Genomic DNA, 24,289 nt, shown 5'->3' on the forward strand with positions numbered 1-24,289 from the left:
ATTATATCTCTGATCGTTTTTAAATCGATTTTGGAAACCAGGGGAGCGTATGAGTACAGGGAGTTCTGTTAAATCCTGTCTATACCATATCAGTTATGTCCAAAACACCTGAGATTCTGAACAGTATCCCAATTATACAGCAATACAGTGTAGCTTTAACTGACTTGACACATTGCATTATCTAAGCTTCTGTATGTAGTAATTTTACTCATAGATGCTTCAAACCTGGCAGCAGCATAAAATGCAGACAGCTTGTGAAGTGACAGCTAAGGCCATGTTTGTAATTGCTGAAGGTGTGAGAGCAAGTTGAGTAGATCACATAGATTGTTAGGAGAGCAGAGGCCCTTAGAGACTGATTAGAAAATAGGCAACTACCAGAGGAGAGAAGAGCAAGACATCAAAGGAATAGATTGTGTCAGTTGGCAGGGTGGGAAACGCATCAACAAAATGTACTTCTTGTCTTTTGAATTAGTACCATCAGAGGGCTCAATCTGGCGTATTAGAGCTCGTTTTCAAGTGGCTCCAAAATGAATTTTGGCTTCCTTCCCACCCTGGGACTGAAGATGGTTTCAGAAGTGAGCGGAGCAGACAGAACAGAGAAGAGAGACAGAGGAGGTGAATGCAGAGCTACAGAATAGTTTTATTAGGCATGCTACAGACGCAATGCAGAATACACGAGAGAGACCACGAGAGGGAAAACTCAAAAAGCATGAAACCAAGTCGCACCTCCCCTTGTTAGAAAATAATTCATCCTTTAATTGTGCCTCTTCAGAACTATAGCAAATCCTTACATTTTGAGCTGTATAAAATTGGACTTGGAAGAAAAAATATACATAACTATTATTTCTGATCAAACACCTCAAGTCAAGAGGTCCTGTTGGGTATTTAAAAAAAAATGAAAAAAATTCATCACTTAAAATTCTGAGCATTTCTCCCTGAAATGCAACATTTCAGTGTTATCAAATGTTTGTTTTTTTGTTAAACTGAACTAAAGAACACTAAAGGCACAGAAACTTTGGTCCAACTGAGTAGCCCTCTCGAGTAAACTGTCACATGACAATCAAATCACAGTGGACTCATCTTCTAACTGCTTCCACAGCATGCAACACTTTCTGATGTGAGATCCTATCATAACTATACATGCTTAGAAAACCATCATCACTGACAATTACACCTCACTGCTATGGAAAATGGAAGGCTTCAAAAACACGGATAAAGAAATACTTAGCCACAAGTCACGTGATACGTGACGTCATGGGAAATCAAAACTGGGGGAGAACAATCTTGCCCTGAACATACTTGTGGAATAATGGTATTCAAGTTAAAGTGCCTGTCACAGGCTGCTGTAAAAACTCTTACATGTTGCCCCAGGAATATTCTCTCCTGTTGCTAAACTAAAAAGGAAAATGTTATGAACAAAACTGAAAAGCTATGCCTGATTGATGGCAGAGATTCAATACCTGTAATAATGTCTATAGGATGACAAACAGCTTGCATTTTTACTAACCCCCAAAAATATCCAATACCAATGTGCCCTAAAGCATAGGAGGGTAATTAATGAACATGTCCAGCTGTAGAAACAGTTGATGTTGTCAAGTAAGGCACATAATTACTGTATCATTTCAACTAAAACAAGAATTAAACAATGATCTACATCAAACTATCATACAGGGGGACAATCAATCATGTCAATATTTCGCTTGACATAAAAATACAGAGGTACAGTTACGAATAGCTGGGAGGATTCAGTATCTGCAAACATATTTTTTCTCTTTAAAAAATGATGCAAGTCAAAGGTTTCAGTCTCTCTCAAGGAATGACAGGATGAACAGAACCCTAATAACAAAACTGATTCAATCATATGGTCCCCCCCCAGTGTCCAGACACAGTCTGAAAGGTTTCTGACAGTAAACCCTGGTCCTGTCAGATGTGTGTGGGTTAGATTCTTAAATGGTGGACTTTGAGAAGGAGACTCTCAGGTGCTGGTTGCCTCCCATGTTGTAATTGTGAAGGTCAATCAAGGCCTGGATGGCCTCCTCCACTGTTGACATCTGGATCAGAGCCATTTTACGATCCCTAAAAAATATGATACGGTGGTCAGTGCCACAGGAAGCACACTTGCTGGTGTACACACAAACATACAGAATGCTAAACTAGTGCAAGAATCACTAAATGATCTGAGATCGATCCTATTATGGATCTTCAACCCGTTCAGTGGGTACATGTGACTTATCTTACTGATGGATATGTCTACGTACTGGAAAAACTTGAAAGCTTTCACAGTGCCTCCGGCGTTGGAGAAGAGCAGCCGCAGGTCATCCTCTGTCACATCTTGTCTATGAAAATAAAGGTCACATATTACAGTCAGGAAGGAATTTCAGACAAGCCATCGCACCCTCACAGGCTTGGCTGTTAACCATTTCATAGAGACTCGCTCTTATTTCTCAGACAGTAGTTCTGAAACAGTTGACAGTGAGGTCTGTGCATGACAAGGACAATGTTTCTGATATGACATTTTGTAGTTTAATTTTAGTAAATTATCAATGCATGCTGTCACATGGATTTTTTGTGTACCAGCTAACAGTAACATATTTATGGTTCCCCTTATTTAGAAATCCTTAATTAGATGTCATCCCTGTGCATTTTTGTGGGCTTCAGTTCGTTTTATCCTGTTATTGTAATGCACACTGACTGGGGGATCCGCTGTTTCCTTGGGACCCTCTCAAATGGTGGTCATCTGTGGGCCCTTGGGACTCACTACATTGAAAACCATCAACATCACTGATGATCTGAGCGTCGTGAGCCTGAAGGCACCTGCAGCCCATTGAGCCCAGTGATACCAGTTCAACTGTTAGTCAAGGTTTTGTAGAGATGCGGTAAAAGAGAAGACAGAATGGGATTAAGACAGGGGTGGGGAACCTCTAGCCTTCGGCCACACACGGCCGACAGGACCGTTTGGTCAGACTTGCGAGGCAAATTATAAATACAAAAAAGCTACTCAGAAGACAAATTACTTGACTGCAATTACTTTTTTCCAGGGATAAAAGACTATAACATAAAACAGATTAACACATCCTTTCGAGCAGTCCCTGAATGCAACAGGCATGTAGCAGTTATATGTCTTGAATTCCAAGAGTCCAGCCCAAGTTCTAGATTTTGTCTGTCTAATAAAAAACAAACAAACTTGGAACTTGGAATTTGCAGTCTACCTGTATGAACAGCCCTAGCTGCATCATGTGATATTTGAGACACAGCCTTCCTCCAGCACCTAACAACACAAATGACTGATCCTGAGCTGACTGTCCTGGTACTTACGGGATGTTGGAGAGGTGGAGGGTGGCAGACGGTGGGAAGATGTTCTGGAAGTTCTTGGAGCCAGGTTTCTTGAAGCGATGAAGTGGGGAGTTGGCGTAGTCCTTGGTCAAGCCCTGGTCGTCCAGGCCGTCACGAGGCAGCGCAACGGTTTGGTGCTTGGACAGCGTCACACGGATGATCTTCCCATACATCTTTTGGCCATTCAAGTGGCTCATTGCTTTAGTTGTGGGGGGGGGGAAACAGGAAGGTCAATGGTGAGGATGCTGCAGTATGTTGTGGCAATCACTTGCTGTACTGACTGAACCATATAATAAGAAAACTAGAATTACAGTCTTGTGGCTGTCAGCCTCCACCAACCAGTCAAGTTGCAGTTTACATCCATATCTGATCAGACTTATATAACATATGTAGTGCAGACTTTGAAGGAATCTAATAAAAGGCATTAAATGTATTTTTTGGTCAACAGTACATTATCACTACATTGACATATGATTACAGTGAATGATTTCCAGTGAGAAACATGCTGTTTTCTACAGATGAGTACTGAGGACTGATAGAGAGCTTGGTGCACATGGTGCAATGACAATCGCCTGAATCACACACATCTTTCACCCAGCAGCACAGAACATCTATACAATCAGCATAGTTTCAAGATGGACACCCAAAATTTGTGTTACCAATTCAGCATCTGACCAAATGTGAAATATGATCACAATCTCTCCTTCTGTCATGGTGTTGAATGATGGACAGAAAAGTGTTTAAGCATAACATTGTGATGTCAGGGAAGTTAAATTTTGACCTTTTGGATATAAAATGTCATCACTTCATCACTAGCATAAAACTGAATTCTTCAATTATGGACAAAAATGTTTTGTGTGGTGACCTCTGACCACCAAAATTGTATCCGTTCATCTTTTAGTCCAAGTGATCACTTGTGCCAAGAGGAGAGAGAGCACATAAGTCCAGTTTTAGCTGCTCGGCACTGGCTTCTTTTAACATTTAGAACTGGTCTTAAGGTCGTCCTCCTTGTATACAAAGCCCTTAAAGGACTAGGACCAAGCTACATCACTAACTCGCTTGTTTATTATTTGCCTTCAAGAACACTTTGATCATCTGCTGCAGGTCTACTGGAGGTTTCCAGCAGCAGTCGAAAGAAAATTGGGGATGCAACTTTTGTCCATTAGCCCCCAAAGCTGTGGAACACACCACTGATAAACATCAGGGAAGCAGATTGCTGAATGTTTTCAAAGAAAGCTAAAAACCTATATGTAGAAACGTGTGTGTGTACATATATATATAAATAAAGACAGTGTGTGGGTCAATAAACAACCAAGGATTAGCTGACTATGCATGTTGTTTTCCAACCCCACATGTTGGTTATATAGCACTTGAGAAATGGCCAGCAGCTAATGTTAATGGATAGTAATAAGTCTGAATGTCGCAGTTATACTTTTAAGCACTTCCATGCTTTCATACTTAAAGGTCATCATCTTAATCAAGACCTCCAGAGTCATTCAGAACAGAGCAGTTTGTCTAGTCTCATCATTTTAGCTAATGTTGCCCCAGCAGCCAATGTGAGACAGAATTAGCAGGCTTGAATACATGATAGTGTCTTCTTTAACTGACAAACATGACTTGCCAGTTCTTTGTCATAATTATCATTAATAGAAGTCATCACTACACATTGTATATTAGCACTTTTAAATGTAATGATTAAGTAATAAGAAGTACTCCAAAAATGTAGTTATCATCAAATGTGAATAACAATGAATTGGTCTAGTTTTGTAAATAAAGATCAAATTTGAGGCTGAATTGCAAATAAAATAAAATAAAATGAATAAAAATACTAACATATTGATTAAAATATGTGGCAGTCTTAAAATCTGTGGCATTCAACACTTGCACAGTTTTACAGTATAGTTTACGCCATCTGCTTACCTAGCTGGGCCTGGTTGGCGTCTGACATCTGAATCAGAGCGCTGTCCTTCTTATTGTACAGAATTTTCACCCTCTGGACATCACCATACACGCCTGCATTAGAACCACAGGCAGGCAGGAGGAGAAAAGGTGAGGTGGAGAGAAAGTAGACAGTTAGAAAAACAAAAAGTTAACAATGGAGACAAGGATATTTAAGGACAAGAAACAAAGAGAAGAGAATAGAGTAAAACACAAGAAATTTACAGTAGACTTTAGAGTGAGAGGTGTGTAGAAGGAACAGGTAAAGAGAGAAGAGACACCCTCTAAACAGATAAGTTATCAAGTTATCAAGCTGTGTCAGGTGGCTCTAAATAAAAACAGCATGCAAAAATAATGACTTCACCGTGCATTAACAGGTTACTATGCAGTGAATTTTAGGTCAAAGTAATGAACATTAACCCAAACCACAAGATAAGGGGCCAAAATGTGCTGCATATTACCACACAGGCTACTGTGTGCAAACAAATATAAATAAGCTTGTAGCAGAAGTAGTAGTAATAATAACAATAATAATAATAACAATAATAATGACAAATGTCTCAAAGATAGAATGGAAATAGAACAAAGAGAAAAGGTAGAAGAAAGAAAGAGAGGAGAGAGAGAGAGAGAGAGAGAGAGAGAGAGAGAGAGAGAGAGAGAGAGAGAGAGAGCTAACGATAACATACCGAAGAGGGTAAACAGACTTTGGGGCGTAACCATCTTTAGAGGGAGAGAAGAGCAACAAGCAGCGTGAGACAGGTAGAGAGGTAGAAGAGTCGGAGCGGAGCGGAGGTAGAGATGGACAGATCGATCCAGAACGGAGGTAGGTAGGAGGAATGGTGGTTTTTGTTTCCCCCCCGGAGAGTGATGGAGGTGGTAGGTCATGGAGGGGAGCAGGCGGCGGAGAAGAATCATGGAGGTTTATTTTATTTTTATTTTTTGGGGGTGGGGTGGGGTTAATGTGGGAGGAGGTGGTGGAGGAAGAAGGGGTGATTTGAGGGGTTAAAAGCCCCCCATCAGCACACAGAGTAGAGGGGGAGGCAGGAACAATGAAGGGGAGAAGGAGGGGTGGGAGTAGAGAGAGAGATGAGAGGGGGGAGATGGATGGGGAGGCAAATGCAAAGTGGGGTAAAAATAAAAAATTAAAAAGTGAGGAGGGGGGGAGGGACAAAAAATAAAATATAGGTCAGTACACTGGAATAATGCAGGTAGTTTGGTCAGAGATAATGGCTTGGATCAATGTTTTCTTTAGTCAGAATACAGCAAATAACTTGTGCCAAAATGTCTTTCACCCTGGACAAGCATGGAGTAAAGGTACATTCATGTCAAAATCATAATAAAATCAGCAATATAAAGTCATAACCATGGGATAAAAACAACATGCAGCAGGTACGAAATCTGAAGATCTACAATCTTTCAGCGAGGGAGAATGGCAGTACAAAAGTGTGAGAAGCTGAGGGGGAAAAATTAGTTAAGAGACCATGCAGTTCAGTTTTTGTTTAGCAGTACAGTATGGCATGCAAGAGTTGATGTGAAGGCCACTTGAGTAAAATGTGGTGTTCACACAAGTCCAAGAGGCTAAAGAAAGCTTAAGCACAGTATCTTAACATCAGGGGTTCAGGTTTGAATGGTTGAGATACTGTCAAAGGTTCTGGTATGTATGACACATTCATTCACAGCCAGAGAGAACGGACTGATGAGGAAAGAGACATCAGGTGAGACAAATTAGATGCTATTTAAGTCACAGTTTAAGGAGAAGGAAGAGGGAAAACAGATAGCGAGCAAGCGTTTCGAAGAGGCAGGTATTTGTTCCCAGAAGTGAGACACAGGTTAGGAGACCACAGAATGATTTCATATGAGCTTTCATATGAGCTGAGGAGAGGTGAGGAGAGCTTAGAGAAAAACAGAAGAGAGACAGTTAGCCGAGTTAGATACAGTTTGACAAGAGAGGGAGGGGCAGAACATTGAAGAAGGAAAGAGGGGAGGGGTTTTGGTCTGGTGACAGAAACGGCAAATCCCCTCTCTCTTACAGGGACATAATGGGTCTTGACCAAAAACGGAAAAATAAAAACAACAGCAAGGCCCTGGGCATGTAAAGGACACTAGAAAATACAACAAAGAAAAAGGTTAGACAATTTTTTTTTGCTTCATAACAAAACCAGGTGGAATAACAAGAAGTCCAGTCCATCTCTTCTAAAAAGGTTTGGATTCCAAAGGTGTGACATCAATTGTGCCCTGGGCCATTTCAGTGATTATCAGAACAGACACCATAAACGAAATAGCACAAACTCACAGCTCCTCTGTTCTGTGAATATCTCAAAAATGACAGACTTTCCAAGTTTTCTGGCTCTATCATCAATCTGATGACAGACAGGTATTTTGGAGAATAAAAAGCTGTTACAAATCTGTGGGTGCACAAAACCACCCTGTTGTTTTCACAGAAATCTCACAGAAAAGTTAATGCTGTCTGCTTTCTAATTTGTAAAGACTTTCTAAGACTTGCATAAAAACTGAATTGTCAAATGAGCCAAATGAAGTGGTTTAGTTCACGTCATTCAAGTTGAGCTCAAATATGTACAAAAAATTCCATCATGGATATTCTCAATGTAGGCTGCCCTCTATGACATACACAAGATAGTGAAAATGGAAATGGTCGCACAAGGAGGACAACTGGCCACAACCAGCAAATAAAAAAAGAACAGAGGGATGAAGGTGGTGGGTAGGAGTGGTAGACTTTGAACCTTAGGTGATCCATCTGACTGGCGTATGTGTGTGTGGAGAAGTGTGTGTGTGTGTGTAGATGATTTACTGACCTCCTCGTTGAGGTTGCTGACCAGTAGGACCCCACTGGACCCCGTCTGTCCAGCTAGGGCCACCCTCCCTGCAGCAGCAGCAGCTGCCGCTGCCGCACTCAGGGGGTTCAGGGCTCCTGGCAGGAAGTAGACAAGAGAATCATGGAATGGAGAGCAGCACTTTCACTACATCACAGCATTACAACACTAAGCATGGGTGCGACTTTTAAACGAGCCAAAATGACTGAACATCTATATTTAAACTGAAATGGACCGAAATCCAGCAGCAGCCACCATTCAGTGTCTATTCATTCAAATTAACTGATTAAAAAAAACAGTGTTTACAAAATGTTTAAACTGTTGAGAACCTGATCAAAATGCTTCATCTGAATAAATCCATACAATGTGAAATTTCTTTACATGACCTTCAAATTTAGAGTTATTTGATCATAAGCACAATTTAACAGTTTTTGTCAGTACATACAAAAAACCACAACCACAAGTTAAAAGGAAGAGAAATAAAAGGGTGATGTACCTGGGATCTTACCGAGGAGGGAGCTGGAGTCTTTGCTGAAGGCAGCGGCCACTGTGGGGTCAATGCTGGGCTGGCCGTCACCAGCAGGCAGCTCGGGTCGCGTGTAGTCGCGACTCTTATCGTTGTTGTACTTGACATTTAGGTTGACCAGCTTGGAGAAGTCGATCCGCAGTGTGCAGCATGAATTGTAGATGTTTTGGCCATCCAGCGCCTGGCAAAGTAAAAGAGATGGAAAAAAAAAAACAACGAAAAAAAACAAACAAACTTCCAATTAGTAATTAAGATGCATAACATGAGTGGGGTGAGCTATGGGGCGTTCCAGGAAAAGAACCTCTTACCAGTTTGGCCTGCTGTGCATTGACAGGATCACTGAACTGTAGAAGGGCTTGGAACTGATTGTTCTTGGTGAATGTGATTATCTTCATAACTGTGCCAAACTTAGAGAAAATCTGTCAACAAAACAAAGAAAATAAAAAGTTTAGAAGAAAGAAAATACAAACTATATAGCTACACACACAGACACACATACACAAGTATATATTTGTTTCTGTGTGGGGTCACAACTGTTGCCTACCTGTTGCAATACATCCAGCGTTACAGGGTAGAACATGTTGTCGATGATGATCCGCAGCACAGGACTGGAAGCAGCAGCGAGAGCCTCCTGTACGTCTGAGCTTGGTGATCCACCAGACTGGACTGCCGACACTGCCTGAAGCACTGCCTGTGTCCGCTATGGCCAAATACAAATACTTAAACGGGTAGCCTCTATGGGTTTTGGTTGAACTGAAACAAACTGTTGTAATGTTTGTTTAAATGAAACCCTGCATACTCTGAGAATTTTCCAAACATGGTGGTCTGTTGGTGAGAATCTACTAACCTGATTGCCAGCATCAGTTTTGAGTTCTTTGTGATTGGAGTACTGAATAAAGACAGGGACGTTGCGGACATGAGGAGTGACAGTGGTGTAGTAGTTAACCATGGTGATCGCTGCCTCTTCCGTTCCCATCTCCAAGAATGCCTGGGAAAAAAAACAGAAAATAAAGCTCTGATAAATACCCTACTGTTAGCACTCAAGAAATGGTAACAGTAGGGTAAATTTGGAAAAAAAACACTTGTTTTCATTGAATTATGCTAAGTTATTTTATACATCCTGCAAGTAGGAGATGAATTAACAGGCCGAACAACGTGACATCTGTGCCAAAGGTCAGTACTGCAAAATGTTCACCGGAGTGAATTGGAACTAACAACAACATTAACAACAGAAAGTCTATCAGACCAGCACAGATGAAGTTGTCTGAATGTTGAGATGAGGCAGCTGCTGATCGATCAAGACTAGCCGACACACTGACATTGGTACTGTGAGGAGAACAAAAGCAACTGTACTTGACAGGAATCTAGGGAACAAATGCCAAGTACCTCCTACAGCCCTCCTCAGCAGGCAGACTATAGGCTTTTGTATGGACATGTGGGCATGTTTCAGATGCATTTCAAGATAGGCAGAACGTCCAAAGGACCGGTGTGACACTTGGTCCTCAGCAAGTCAAGACAGAGAATGAAACAAGATTTGGCCCTTGTCCTTCAGACAAAGAAAAACACAGTTGTCGACATCCCACCCTCACCTCTTGTCTGCCCTATGAAACAATATGTGCTGTGTAAAACTGAAGCCTAACATTTGTTTTGTGTTTCTTACAAATACACTTTGTCCATCCACTTCCTCCACTTACCTGGTTCTTTCCCTTCAGTGTAAGAATATTGGTGACTTTGCCAAAAGGCAATCCAAGGGCGATGACTTCAGTCTCAGAGGCCTCGTTGGGCAGTTTCCTGATGTGAAGCACACGGGATGGTGGGGCCTCCTCCACCCTCAGCTTTTTACTGTCACTGCCATTGGAAGCGCCATCTAAAATTTTAGCACAAAAACTGATCAACTGTGCTAATCAATGCGATGACAGTACCCACAATTTAAAGGATAAAGTTGGTGATATTCTGTGGCTTTCGAACTGCTGAATTCCGCATGCTTGGACATGAGATTGACAGTTAGCTCTCACAGCATAAACAGATCTGACTTTCACATCAATGAAGTCAGTACTGAATATATATATATATATATATATATATATATATATATATATATAACAGAGCAGAGACAACACAGGGAAACGCCATGGCCCCAAAAGGATCAACAGGAGACACCACTGTCTGGCATGAAACCACTGGACAAGTACAGTCACAGATCACAGTGTGTTGTCTGTCAATCCACATTTCACTGGGCTAAGGACTGCGCACACAAAGGTGAGAAAGTCAAGCTGACTGAAGACAGTAACATGGATGAGAGTGTTTTGGTTCAGCAGTTATCAACACTGCATGCTCATGGACAGGATTAAATAGGCACATCACTGGATTAAGATAGTTCTTCAAGCTTGTAAGGAAACAAAAACACTGAGTTGTATATTCTTCAGATTTGGAGCTGCAGAATGCTGCAACAATTGGAAAGACTAAGCTCCATATTGTATTTTCAGGGAACGTTCCACTGCTTGGAACTGCTACCTGTGAAAAATGACTTTACAAGCTCTGGTCATTACTGTATGAGCATTATGGATAACAAAAAATAACATTCAATAGGGTGACCTGGCCCTGGCAAATGCAGATGATGGCACTTCATGAGTATGAAGAAAGCCAGCATGAGGACTAAATGCTGACAATCTCAGAAAAAACATAGCACATCAGCAAAAAAAGAAAATCTGTTAAAGCTTCACCAACAATTTGGTCAAGCTTCTGCAGAAAGACTACAGAGACTTCTGAAGAGTTTGGACAATAAAGATACAGATTGTGGCAACATCTTGCAGAAAACTTAGTGAATGTGAATCATGTCAACGATACACTAAAAAATACAAACTACACCATGTATCTCCAAATTATTGACCAGTTCACACAATTTAGTGCAGGCAGCATTCTGACCAGAAAGAAATCTTCTGAAATATTGAAACACTGTCTGTGACTGGGTAAGTGTGCACAATCCACCTCAGAAACTGTTCAGTGACAGCAGGGGAGAGTTTAACAATGAAGAGGTCCTCAGTCCTCATCAGTTGGTTTTTGGACGGAACATGCCCTCTGCCGAAACCAATAAACCCTCATCTTTAAAGGGCAGGACAAAAAGTGAATGAGTGGCAAAACACTTCTCTCCTTGACATGCATCAAAAAGGCTTTTTGTTCAGAGAGAATACAGAGAGCACTGCTGAAACAACTACGACACAAAGACGTGTGGCGACAAAGTGTACTAACAAGCAGGTGGATTTGCCGGGGTGGAAACGATCAGGAGTTTCCACCACTCAGTCACAGACATGGTGGATCATGCATTAGGGTACATTATCTAAGACTGATAAAAGTGAATACAGCAAATGTGGATCAATGTTCATGAGGAATGATTAAAAAAAATGTGCAAGACAGGAGATTGCAGACAAACATAAATGGCACAGAAGACTACAACTGAGGTGCAATAAGAGTTGAGACAAATGGAGCCGACAGGGCTGACCACTCGGGTGCAGGATGGATCATAACATCACATAAATGATGTTACCGACACATAATGTACAGAGCACAGAACAGATGTCACTCTGAAAACAGAGAGACAAAGACAGAGGTATTCCACCTGCAGCTAAAGTTTGTTGCGTATGCAAAGCTTTGGGTAAATACAAAAACTTGCATATTGAGCGCACTAATGTTGCAGGGACTACGGAGTCAGCTAACATGTCAAATGTGGAGAACCCATTGTAGAAACAAATGTTACCGACACTAATACCACAGATGTATTTGTAAGAAAGATGTATGATTTCCCACTCTTTTCCAGTGATCATTTTCCCGGACTTTTCCAGGACATTGTGTGTGATGATCTGGCAGGTATGACAGACAGGGATATAAACCAACATGTTCCTGTGTGTGGAGGCCTGATCTAAAAAAGAACATAGCTATAATCTCTAAATGTTTTAATGTAATTACTTTTACTACAGTCACCTCTTACTTGTTTTAATGCTCTGTTCTAATATTGCTATGATATTTACTTTTTATAGTATTCTGTCATTGTATTCTATTTTGTTTCTCTTCGAAAGGCATTTCACCGCTCTCTGCTTGGCAAGTGTAACATAAATAACATTCATTATTATCACGATGAATTAGAACCTCAGTGTCTGCTCTTGCGAATTATATTAACCATTTTTGCCTAAATACCAACAGTTGAATAGCCTGAACACCAATAACAGCAACAGTAGCCTATACGTTTACCTACTAACAAATCCAAACCTAACTTTAATACCTATGTATGATTGTTGAGGGAGCATGAGTTGAGTTTGCTAGGATTATAAGCTGCCACTGACTCTTATGAGTTTATCATACCATATTTTAGGCCATTTACGAGCAATATTAAGAGGAGTCTGTAATGAGGCTAATCACATCCACTGTGAGCAACTGCTACAAACATTAAACACGTCATGTCATGTTATGGTCCATTTTTCCGTGACAACACAGCATTGCATTTGAAGAGACGATTTTAGAAAAGTTCAAAAAGTACTGTTGGCCAGTATTTAGTCAGTGTTTAATGAACAAACAGCTGGGCTTCCATTCATTGTGTTCATCCCAGCTTCCCATTCATTATCATCCAACTCTCTCAACACACATTTGAAACCATCGTCCCTCCACAAAGTTAAAGCACAAACCTTAAAGGTTCTATATGTGAGATTTTTAGCCACTAGACGTCCCACTTCAGCACCAGAATCTCAGACCCAAACAAACGGGAGAGTCGGCCACATCTTCACCCTCTCTTTGTGTTTTCAGTACGGTGATGTGAAATACAGAGAAAGTGGCCACTGAACACACGATGAGACAAACTGAACAAAGCTAGCCTTTTGTTAACACGTTCGTTGACACGTTCACAGTGTGTCCACTACATGACTGAGAGCAGCCTATTGAAAATACTCTTGTACATAAACTACCGTTTGAACATTAATAAGATCGAGAACATAACTTTGCCCTTTCACATGGAAATGTTGTCCGTTTTAGAAAGCTGATGCATAGCTGAGTAGATCATTCTGAGCTAAAAGACAATAGGAAATTGCTGAAATCATTTTCCACAACAATACAAGCATCCCCAAGACATTTGACTTTTTCTTTCATTACCAAGTTTTTTCCATGACTAGAAAAGGGATCGACTGTTTTCCAGATTTTTCAGGACGTGTGGGAACCTTTCATGAGGAGATAAATAGCCAGAACAATAATGTGTTTGGGGACGTAAGGGATAAGGGACAGAAGTGCATTTCTACCAGATGGGTGTGCGCCCTCAATGAGACACTTGTTGGCCAGTCCCAAAAGCACGGCTTGTGGCTAGAGGTTTTGAGGAGTTAGTGGTGTCAGAGCTCCAAAACGACTCACCCACATAAGCTAAAGAGTCTTCGTGGCCGTGATTTGTCAAAGACAATGGACACTACGGGTATTCCATGAGTGCAATATCTGCATTTTTACAGAGAATGAAGCAATCATGTGCCACTTACATCTGCTTAGTTTGACTGTCAAGTTATGATGACTCATGTCAAATGCCAACAGCAGATGGCTTGGGGGTGCTGACAAAGAAAGTTATGACAAACGTGAGTCAAAACATTTTGTCAGATAGCTAATTTGCTGATAAGTGTGTGCAGCCTTGAAGACAGGCGGTTACTGCTTATATTTTGCACAATGCACATACTACATGAAAGCAAAGGTGTAGATTACATCTAAGCCAATGCTTGGGCAATTTTTTCATTGAAAAACTTCTAAATATGTAATTATGATGAACACAGATGAGTTTTTAGGGGCTTGGTTAATACCTAGAGAGAAACTTTAAGTAAACAAATGAAGTACCATTTTCTCCCTTTGCAATTAAAATTATTCATGTAGACTGTAATAGGTTGAATTAAAAGCATAGCTAATAGCTAAGTTTTTAATACATTTTTATCAATTAAACATTTTTTGCAATTCGCTATATTGAAATAACTGCCATTTGTAATGAATTGTATTTATTACTTTGAGTTTGATGTTCAGTTGCAGATTTATTTATTTAGATATCAATTAATTGGCTTTTTTTTCTACAAACTATTATATTGGCCTTTAAAAAATCCACTACTGGTTGACCTCCACTATTTAAGCACTCAATTCTTCAACAGCCCTCTGTCATTTTACCTCTTTTGGATGTTTTTTTTCCGACCTGAATCCATAACGACAGATGCAGACCACTCACATGGGTAGAACTGACTGTGGCAGCTTACGTGCAAGGTGACGTTATTTATGTACCTTCTATCAACACTGTTGTTTCAGTCGGGATGAGACATTTTATCACTTCAACTCTCAAACAGACATTCATTTTACTGCACAAAAATGTGCTTTAGAACCCAAAAGGTTGCTAATTACAGCTTAAACAGCTGGCCCAGGATGCCCATCTCTTGTTCAAGAATAACGTAAGCAGCCCAGGTCGCACTTGTCTGCCCATGGCTTCAAACTCAAAGCAATGTGTCCGAGCACTTCAATACTGAAATGAAACTGCATATATGCAACATGCTGAGGCAATGACGGAATGCATGGTCACAGTGTGCTAATGATAGGGTACTACTGACAATTTATTCATTACAGTGTTTGCACGGTTACCAAGTTACATTTTGTACAGCTCAGATATATTAATCTCAAGCTGGTTTTCTTGAAAATAATAAGTGAATGAATAATTTTGATTTAAAAAAATTCAGTGTATTGAGAATATTTGCAGCTGTCTTTTCCAGTCAAACTACACAAAATGATGGATGTTAAAGAGTTCATCTGCTACAAATCCTTCTGTGTTTTTTGAAAGCTCCTAATAGGACTGGGAAATCCTGCATTTGAACAACAGTTGTAGTGGTAGTGAAGCTACCGAACTTAACGCAGTGTGAGAATCTTTTTCTCACTTTATTAGACAGGTCCCTGGGGTGACATTAGCTTGGATGGGGGTGTTATGTAGCAATGGTAGACTGGCACTTTGATTAAAGATCTCAGAAAACCATGGTGAATGCTTTTAACATTGTTCTTATTTTGTTGGCAGAGTGTTTAATAGCCTAACTTTGTCCGTCTTCTCTTTGTGGCAGACGGAACAGCTCTTTCAGTCTTCTATAATTCTGCAATTTTCCCTGAGACGCTTCTGATATCATCTAAACAGCGAGGAGGCATTAAAATGCAGTGGTATCCACTATGTCTGTTCCAGTCACATGCTGTGGTGTGTGGGTGCCCACCTACTGAGGAGCGTGATGTTATTCTGACACTAAATAGCTCCCATGAGAGAACAGTTCAACTCACACAGGCTGTTTCACTTTTCAAACACCTATTAATCCTTCTTTTTGATGCCGTCTGTCACTACTGATCAAATGGCTTCATGCAAATTCCGTCAAGCCCATCCCTATTCAGGGGTGGTCGGAACGAACTCACCACTGATACTGCTCATGCCAGAGTTGGGACTGTTGTACATACTCAGCTCATCTGATCCCCTCTGTGGAAAAAAAAAGGACAGACAAGACGGTCAGGCATAGTTGTGAAATAATAGAGAAAACTATTACCATTTTCCAGACAGGCCCTCAAAGACAACAATAAAACAGAGGTCTCTGAAGACAGTTTAAAGTAAGAAAAGGAGAGTAGAGGAGTAGGAGGAAAGAGACATAAAACAGCACAAGAGTGTTCTGGCTCCTCCTTTTCTGGTATGGGTTTAATCTTGTTGAATTTAAGATGTCAAGATGTGTCATTTCATCCTGAGCTATACTAGGTCCCAGAAGGCTTGCTGGGGCTGATGGGCGCCCTGTGCTCTTAAACCTGACTGATGGGATGAAGAGGAACCTGGCTAGGGACCCATTACACACACAACTTTATAATAGCTTCACCCCTCCTTGTTTCTGTCTGACTGAATTTGGACCAATTGTTCTTTTGTCACTAACATTCTTTATGGTTACGATAAACTAGATGTTGCAGGCCCTGCCACAGCGACATGACACAAATAAATTGAAAGGGTAATAAAGTTGTCTGACTTGGGCCAAAGTGTGAGCACATAGTGCACAAGCTACAAGAAAGATTTCCCTTCCAACAGCTGGCAACCCTCCCTGCTCTGTCTATGACACTGAAATATTGATGAAATAAACAGGACGGCAAAGACCCACCATATCAGAGGAATCAGCATTTTATGACTGTTCCATTTCCCTTCGAGACAGGACTTTAACTTTGTTTTGTACAGACAAAAATGCAGCTGGCACTCAACAAATCAAGTTAGGTAGCCAGAACAACAATGCCTACACTAGGAAACAGGTCTACCCATTTCATTAAAGCCATTCTCATGCTATAAAAGCTCAAAACAAAAAAATGTAAAGAATCCGATTGTGCAGGCATTACATTACAGTGCAATGTCGAAAAAAAAGGATTTTAAAATGAAACGTCAACTAATCTCTATGGCATGTCTTTTTATATTAATTTTATGGATGTTTATTGTTACAAAAGGTTTAAAATACAGCATAATCCTCAGGATAAGACAGCTCTACAGGTTAGACTTGTATTTCTGTCCAGTAGAATCTCATGTAAATCCACTGTAACCAAGTCAGAAAAATACATGGTCTTAAATGTGAATACTTACTGACTTTCTTGCGTAAGGTAAGTTTAATATCTTTGAGTTTTGAAGTGTTAATCTGACCAAACATGCAATTTGAAAACAGCTCTCTGGGCTCTGGGAACCTGTCATAGGTGTTTCTCTCAATTTTCTGATCTTGTAAAGTGCAAATCATTATCTGATCCATAATTGAGAATTCTATTCGCTAATGAAAACAATTGCCATTTACTGCCCTTTGAAGAAAAAGAGAAAAATACAGCAAAGAATTCCAGCCTTAGTGTTCAATATGAAGAGCCAGTCTAATTCATTCATTCTGTTGTTTTTCTCTTAAAAGTTTTTGAGGTTGCTAGAAACCCGAGGCATGCAGGAGTGGTACATTTTTTTATTCACTGTATGCAACTGGTAGCGGGTTGTGTTGTGTGTTTTCCAGTCTGTCATCAATACTGACGCAATTCAAAAGTTTATGTTATGTTAGTTAGGTGGAACACCTAGCAGTTTCTTCGATATTGGAGGGATTTGATGACAGTCGCTCTGAAAATAAAGACACAGCTGATGCTACAGATGATGAGGAATTTGTTTTAGTACCAGTTATGAATCAGGTCATTTAATAGCAGAACTGAATCATAAAAATGATGGAGCTAGCCTGGACTAGGACACCAGTCAAAACACTGTCCATGTGGTGGTACCAAGAAATGCTAGGGCTGAGGGAACATCATGGTTAACTCAACTTCAGTTTGATGGGCCGTATTTCTTGGGAAACCAAAATATCTCAAAAGCAATGCACTTTTTTGGAAGACCTTGGCCTTTTTCACTTGTGGCCATGACTGGAGAAAAGGAAAGTGGTGCCACAACTTCCAAAAGCTGTTGAATGCACGAAAGTCTTTGGTCTGTCCAGAAAAATAACCGCTTCAGCTGAGAATTTCCCACAAAATGGCATTAAGATGCCACATCCATCAATCACTCAGTCGAAACTGCAAAACAGTGTATCGGTGCAGTGTATACAACCATGTTGCAATGACCGGTGATTGATTTGTGATAACTGTTCTGACTACAATGAGTTTGTCGGGTGCCAGTCTGTGAGACGTTGTTGAAGTACGCTATGTGTAAGATAGTAATAGTAACATAAAATGTAATAGATTACACTGAATTAATGAATTATCTGTGTGGGGATGGGGGGATCTGAAATCAGTAAATGATTGTAAAAAAAAAAAAAAAAGTGGCTTAATCTGTGTTATGAGTGAGCAGTCACTTAAGACCCAAGGTATGCAGGAATGCTTGAAAAAAAAAACAAATAAATGCCTACGCAGCCGGAGTTAAGGCAGAAATTTCTGTTTTCCTATATAATTTCTCTAATTTCAAGCAGTTTTGTGTAACCACAGCAGTATGCTGTAGCAAGCAATAAATAAGTGCATGTTGTTTCATAATGCAACAAAAAGCCCTCCTACAGTGTCCAAAGCAGGCTCATGTGATCTGTGCAGTGAACACTAGGCAAACCAAAGCAGAACTCACCTTCACTCCAACTGCAACATCGCTGATGCTGAAAGAGAGCAATTTTTATTTGTTCAATATGCAGGAAATTAAAATGCAAATCAATATAAAAAAAAAAAACATCAACAACATCAGATGTGGGTAACTTTTATATATATGTATAAACACACACACACATATACATATATATATATATATATATATAATCAAAGTGTCTATTTATATGCAAGTCTTAATTGTTGGGTACTACTGAAGTTAAAATGATAAGTCACACTCCCCCCTTCTGCATGCAGGTTACTGTTGTATTATGTATGTACACTGTGTAACTTATAGCTAGCTTATAGCTATATCTGTATAACCTCTATTCTAAACCACAAACAATACCCAGCTACCCGTTTCCTCGGGGGTTCATTTATGATTCATCACATCTGCGAGTAACTTAACGTTCAGGTCATGCTTCATGCAATGCATCGCCAACCTACAGTTTTTGAATGACACACTCTAGTACATTGAATGTTTCATTCAATGTTTAATACTTTATAGCTTACTCAGTACAACACTGATGGAGTAATGTTGTTAATAGTTGCAATTGACCATCGTACAACTTCGCTAGATAATAGAGGTGTTTGTTAAAGCGATGCTGGCATATCGTGGTTTAAAACCAGAATCCATCTCATGTTTATCAGCAGGTCCAGTAACATTAGATTTACTCGACCCGCTCGGTCAACCAAACCTTGCTAGCTCGCTACAACACAAAGGATCTGCGTTACTGTAGTTTAGTTAGCTTAACCGTTTGCTAAACTTCACTAGCCGCTTCGTTAGCACCCTACCGCAAAAAGCTATTATGCAGAAGTGCATTATGGAACGTTATTAGCGCGTGTCCGTTGGACGCCGTCATCCACGCAAAGCAGTTTTACCTAAGATAAATAACAATGCAGCTCCTGTGATAAACAGCAGGCGTTAGCTAAGTTATACTACCATGCTAACATTAGGCACTTCCTTAATGGAAGAGAGCGCGTGGCTATGGAAACCCGTTAACACAAGCATACGACTCCTTCTGTGCTTCTCATAAAATGACGCATTCACATACTCCGTACTCTATAATACCTCAAAATAAGGCAATTGAGATGTAGCTAGCATCGCTGATTATATATTACCCGTCCATTTCTGTAGAAATTTCTCAGTGCCTCCGCTTTCGGTCCTCTTGTCGCTCCAGTTTACACCGACACTGTGCACGCACACATACACACGACAGCAAAATGGAGGCAACGTGAAGTTGCAAGACGATGCAATGGCGGAAATGGCCGGAAAGTTCCGAAGCCAGTTGAGCGCGCTGCTTAGCCGTAGCGTCTGTATTTGTGATTTATTGAGGAAAAATTAGTGAACTGAACTGGGGACGTTTGGATTGTGTTAATTAGTATTTAAGATGTAGGCTATGCTGTTCCGCTTTAGAACTGATCTCTGTTTATATTTACTGAGACCAAACTCTAACCTTCAATAAAATGTCCCTCTCTGGCTCCAAATGAAAGAAACAGCCAAACAGGACTGTAAAGTTCACTTCACTGACTTACAGATTGCAGATTTTACCTTTCAAAACAACTGTAGGTCTATATAAGGACAAGATACAGTAGCAGGTGAAAAAAATGTGATATTTAGGGGAACAAATATGATGCATACAACACATTATCAGGAAAAAAAAGGTTGGATTTAGCCTTCATAATAGAACATTCTTTACAATAACACATCTGTCCTACAGAACGGCCAAAACTGAAATGCGCCAATAAAATTCATAAACCGGCCATAAACTTGTATATAAGGAAAAAATAAATTAAGTGATACATTTGTTTAAGTAATTATTTCATTTCAAGGAGTTATTGAGAGGAAAGACCTTGCTCAGAAGTGTCCAGGTAATTCTCACAGCATCTGTCCTTAATGCAAAGCAAATTTCGTTAACTTGTCCATGCTCAATGACAACAAAGGCAGTCTTGAATCTTGAATCTTGAATCTTAAGGTCAGTTCCTGTAACATGCACTGATTTTCCTGTATTGTCGCCGTATTTTTAACCTTTGTAAAAAAAAATTGAAATAAAAAAATGACAAGTGGCATAAATGCCTATTTGATGTGTTTGCTACATTCCCCTCCAGTACAGCAGGTGGCAGTAAGTAGAACATTAGCGGTGACATCTATGGTGAGGAGTCAAACAGCACCTGTCAACAAAAAAAGGAGAAGAAGAAGAACAAACGCGAGAGGGATGGAGTACATACCGAAAAGTTCTATCCTTCAAGTAATAAATAAATTAACTACGTACTGAATTTATCTGCCCTTTTCTGTTTTCATTGATATCATGTAGGAACTTGTTCACCCAATCCTTGTTGCTCTGATACTTTAAAGCTGGTTGCCTAGTGATGATTTCAGGATTCACTGTGTGTAGTCTTATTTAAATATGAGGGGGATGTGGACAGTGGTGAGGGTGGTGGGATGGCCCAGGGCAGAACACTGGAAAATTTCCCTTATTTTCCATTCCCATTGTTGACAGGTATGGTAACATGTTATTCTCAAAATAACGGACCTTTTTCACAGCAGACATTTTGACATGTCATCGTATGAAAGCACCGGTGTAAATAATAAAATGCATTGCTTTTCGGCGCTTCAGTTTCAGGGTCCTGGCATTGTACATGCTGGCTCACTGTCACACTGTCAAGGCTTACTAGGATGCTTAAAGAGGATGTAGGCCACTGTCATTGTTAAAGTTACCTGTAACACCTGTGATTTCTACTAAGACAAGCTGTCTGCTGTGAAAAGGGCCTATAACATGAACGTGCTGGAAACATCATTTCATCTTCAATTAATTGGCAACAGCCACATTTTAATCTATAGGACATACTGCTACTGCATTTGCATGGCTGTGACTGCTAAGTATAAAAGTATATACTATTAGGGAAAACATAACTAAGTCAATTCAAAAACTGTTCAACAAGAACATCCTTGTAACATTTATTTAGAATTAACCGAATGGAGATTGTTCTGCGGTCCTATGACTATATAGTACACAGGAGAGCAACGATTGATCCAGATTATTATATAACTTTATGGCTGTGGGCATCTTTGAAAATGTCTGATTGACATCAGAAAAAGTGGAAATAAAGATGTTGTTTACTGAATGATTTCTTTGGTTGCTTATGGCCATTTCAACAAGCTGTAAACACAACCTTGACAACTATCACCTTATTTATTACAGAAAATGTGTTCACATCACTCGGAGGACTGATATAGAGCTTGGTGCTCAGGTCAGTTCATGAGTCGCCTCGACGTTCCTTCCTGAAAATGACTGATTAATATGATAAAAAAAAAAAAAAAACATTTCTAGTATGTCAAGGGAGCCATACACAATGACACCCTGGGACTGTTAATTTGGTCCACTCAGACAAAGTGCTTTTCTTTTTTTCTTTTACTTTTTGTGTTGGGCAGTTAGGGACTCCCTCTGCATGCAAGGGGGAAGGAGAGGAGAAAAAAACAGGGCAGTTTTTGCATAATGATTAATCTTGACAGACATACGTCATGCTCCCGGGCTCCTGACAACGTCACACCCTAGGTGAAATTAACGCCTAACTGCTTATCTTAAAGGACCTGGGATTTAATTAAAAATGACATTTCCCCAAAGACTTGCTCTTCTGAGGCTGCCATGTTGGAATTAGCTGATGAGGGGCCCTCTGAGCTAAAGGGAAATAAGCAAACTGTCAAACGCTCAGCAAACCACTGCCATTTATTAGTCCTGCTCGCTGCTCAGGAAATAACAGTGGACTGACATCCTGCATGGCGCCTGCTGCACCACGGATACAAGTCATATTGTTATTAACAAGAAGGAGGGGGGGCAAAAAAAAACAAGCCTGTCAAATGTGATATGGAGACAAACAATGTGGTTGGGCTAAGTAAGGGAACAGGTTGCTGAAATGAGCTCTTAAGTTACCACAGGCATATTTTGCCACTGACAAAGGCGTACTTAATGACTTGAAATTTCTCTATTTTGTAATGAGTGCCACTCAAATAATGAGTCCTCGACAGAATTAAACAAAATGGGGAAGGAAAATGTAATGCTATTGAACTGAACACACATGGGAGTCTGCATTCAGGGCCAATATTTATCAGGCATCTCAGAATTTCCCCTCAGGCTAAATGTTGAACTAGGACAAAAAACACTCCAACCTCAGAGTGGGGCCAAGAGTTGTTGATAAAGCCTCAACATTAACTTTCAGTAAAGAGACAGATGACCGTGAGTGACTCATCACTGCTTTGCACTCTGGGCTGCAGAGTAGAAGTTATGGTGATAAGTGGTGAATTGCTGTTTTTCGCGGCCTTGCTGCCCATGTGTTTTATCAATGGTAAAATTGTAATTGCACAAAATAGTAATATTTATATGTGTAGGCTTGATGTATATAATAACATGGGTGACTCAGCTGCCTAGGTTAGATATGCAAAACATTGATGACAAATACATAAATATCTCATGTGACCATCTTCTGGAGGGAACATAACGTGCTGTGGAGGCTTAAACATAACTATGAAAAAAATAATCATGCTGTGGAAAACAAATTAAATACATTGTGAGCGAATATTTTGCAGCTACATTTTGGACGAACATGTTGAGACTTGGCAAATAGTGTATGTTGCTCAGAGATGTTCCACATTGCTGCTTCCTGATAGCTCACCTGGTACCGTGTGTTCTGGCTGTGACTTCACCACAGCGGCCCTTTGCTGCATGTCATCTCCATTCTCTGTTGAGTAAATACTTGTAACCGGTGAAAGTTTGATTTACTACTGCAGAAATTGTTGGTTGCAGCAACATCACTGTTGCAGGCTACATTTTCCTTACGAAGATCTGGTAAAGTTGCCATCGGCTGTTCTTCTTCTTCATCACCATCCGTTGCCGTCAAAGAATATCTCTTCTGACTGGACTCTCATCACAGGTCAGGACTCCTCTGGAGCTCTCCTTAATGTAAGCAGAGGCCCAGTCTTAAAGGCAGGGGCGAAGGCATCAGTAGGATGAGGATTATGACGGGCTCGGTCAGTGCAGCCTGTGAAGGCGAGGGCGCTCTGAGCTGGTTGGGCTGTTAGCGCCGGTGCGGGGTCAGGGGGCTGGACATGCTGCTGGAGGTGTGATCTCCCTCATCTTTAATAAGCCACATTAGCGTTGAGTCTGAGTTGATATACACGCTGATGCTCCCGCAGGTCAAGAACGACACAGAAACACACTCACACACAGATGGAAAGTAAACTACGGTGGAGCTTCCCGAGTGAGCCGTCATTGCTGGTGCACAGTCGATATTCAGGTTGGTAATTTAGCTGTGCACGTTTGAAATTGAAACATTTAAACAGAGAACAGTAATGTCATCAAATGTCATTTGTGTCATGGCAACCGGCAGGGAGATAAAATGTCATCTTGTCTGAGAATGAATATTTCTGCAGGGTCGCAGAACCCATTTATTAAAATCACGGCCTCTGTGCTAAAGAGACAGTATTCCCTGTCATGTTTCACAGTGACCCTCCAGCTTGACATTTTGATTTCTCTCATTTTGTCCT

The 24,289-nt window shown here is 40.4% G+C and overlaps 1 protein-coding gene across 3 annotated transcripts; it reads right to left on the bottom strand.

Moving 5' to 3' along the window:
• Positions 1–229: 229 nt before the first annotated feature.
• Positions 230–19,961, bottom strand: LOC121623731 (polypyrimidine tract-binding protein 2-like). 3 transcript variants are annotated; one of them, XM_041961151.1, is made up of 14 exons: positions 19,870–19,961; positions 18,734–18,761; positions 16,066–16,126; positions 10,323–10,495; positions 9,476–9,616; positions 9,173–9,328; positions 8,937–9,047; positions 8,611–8,809; positions 8,085–8,200; positions 5,958–5,991; positions 5,254–5,346; positions 3,316–3,532; positions 2,259–2,336; positions 230–2,076 (listed from the first exon to the last, which is right to left on the bottom strand). In XM_041961151.1, exons 1-14 carry the CDS (start codon positions 19,875–19,877, stop codon positions 1,947–1,949), a joined length of 1,545 nt encoding a protein of 514 aa, XP_041817085.1. In that variant the 5' UTR covers positions 19,878–19,961; the 3' UTR covers positions 230–1,946. The 3 variants fall into 3 exon arrangements, with proteins under 3 accessions (XP_041817085.1, XP_041817087.1, XP_041817084.1); XM_041961153.1 differs by having other exon boundaries at positions 231–2,076; positions 8,599–8,809; positions 16,108–16,126; XM_041961150.1 differs by having other exon boundaries at positions 231–2,076; positions 8,599–8,809.
• Positions 19,962–24,289: the final 4,328 nt, after the last annotated feature.

This window comes from Chelmon rostratus, chromosome 20 (genome assembly GCF_017976325.1).
Source record: "Chelmon rostratus isolate fCheRos1 chromosome 20, fCheRos1.pri, whole genome shotgun sequence".
Classification (NCBI taxonomy): Eukaryota; Metazoa; Chordata; class Actinopteri; order Chaetodontiformes; family Chaetodontidae; genus Chelmon; species Chelmon rostratus.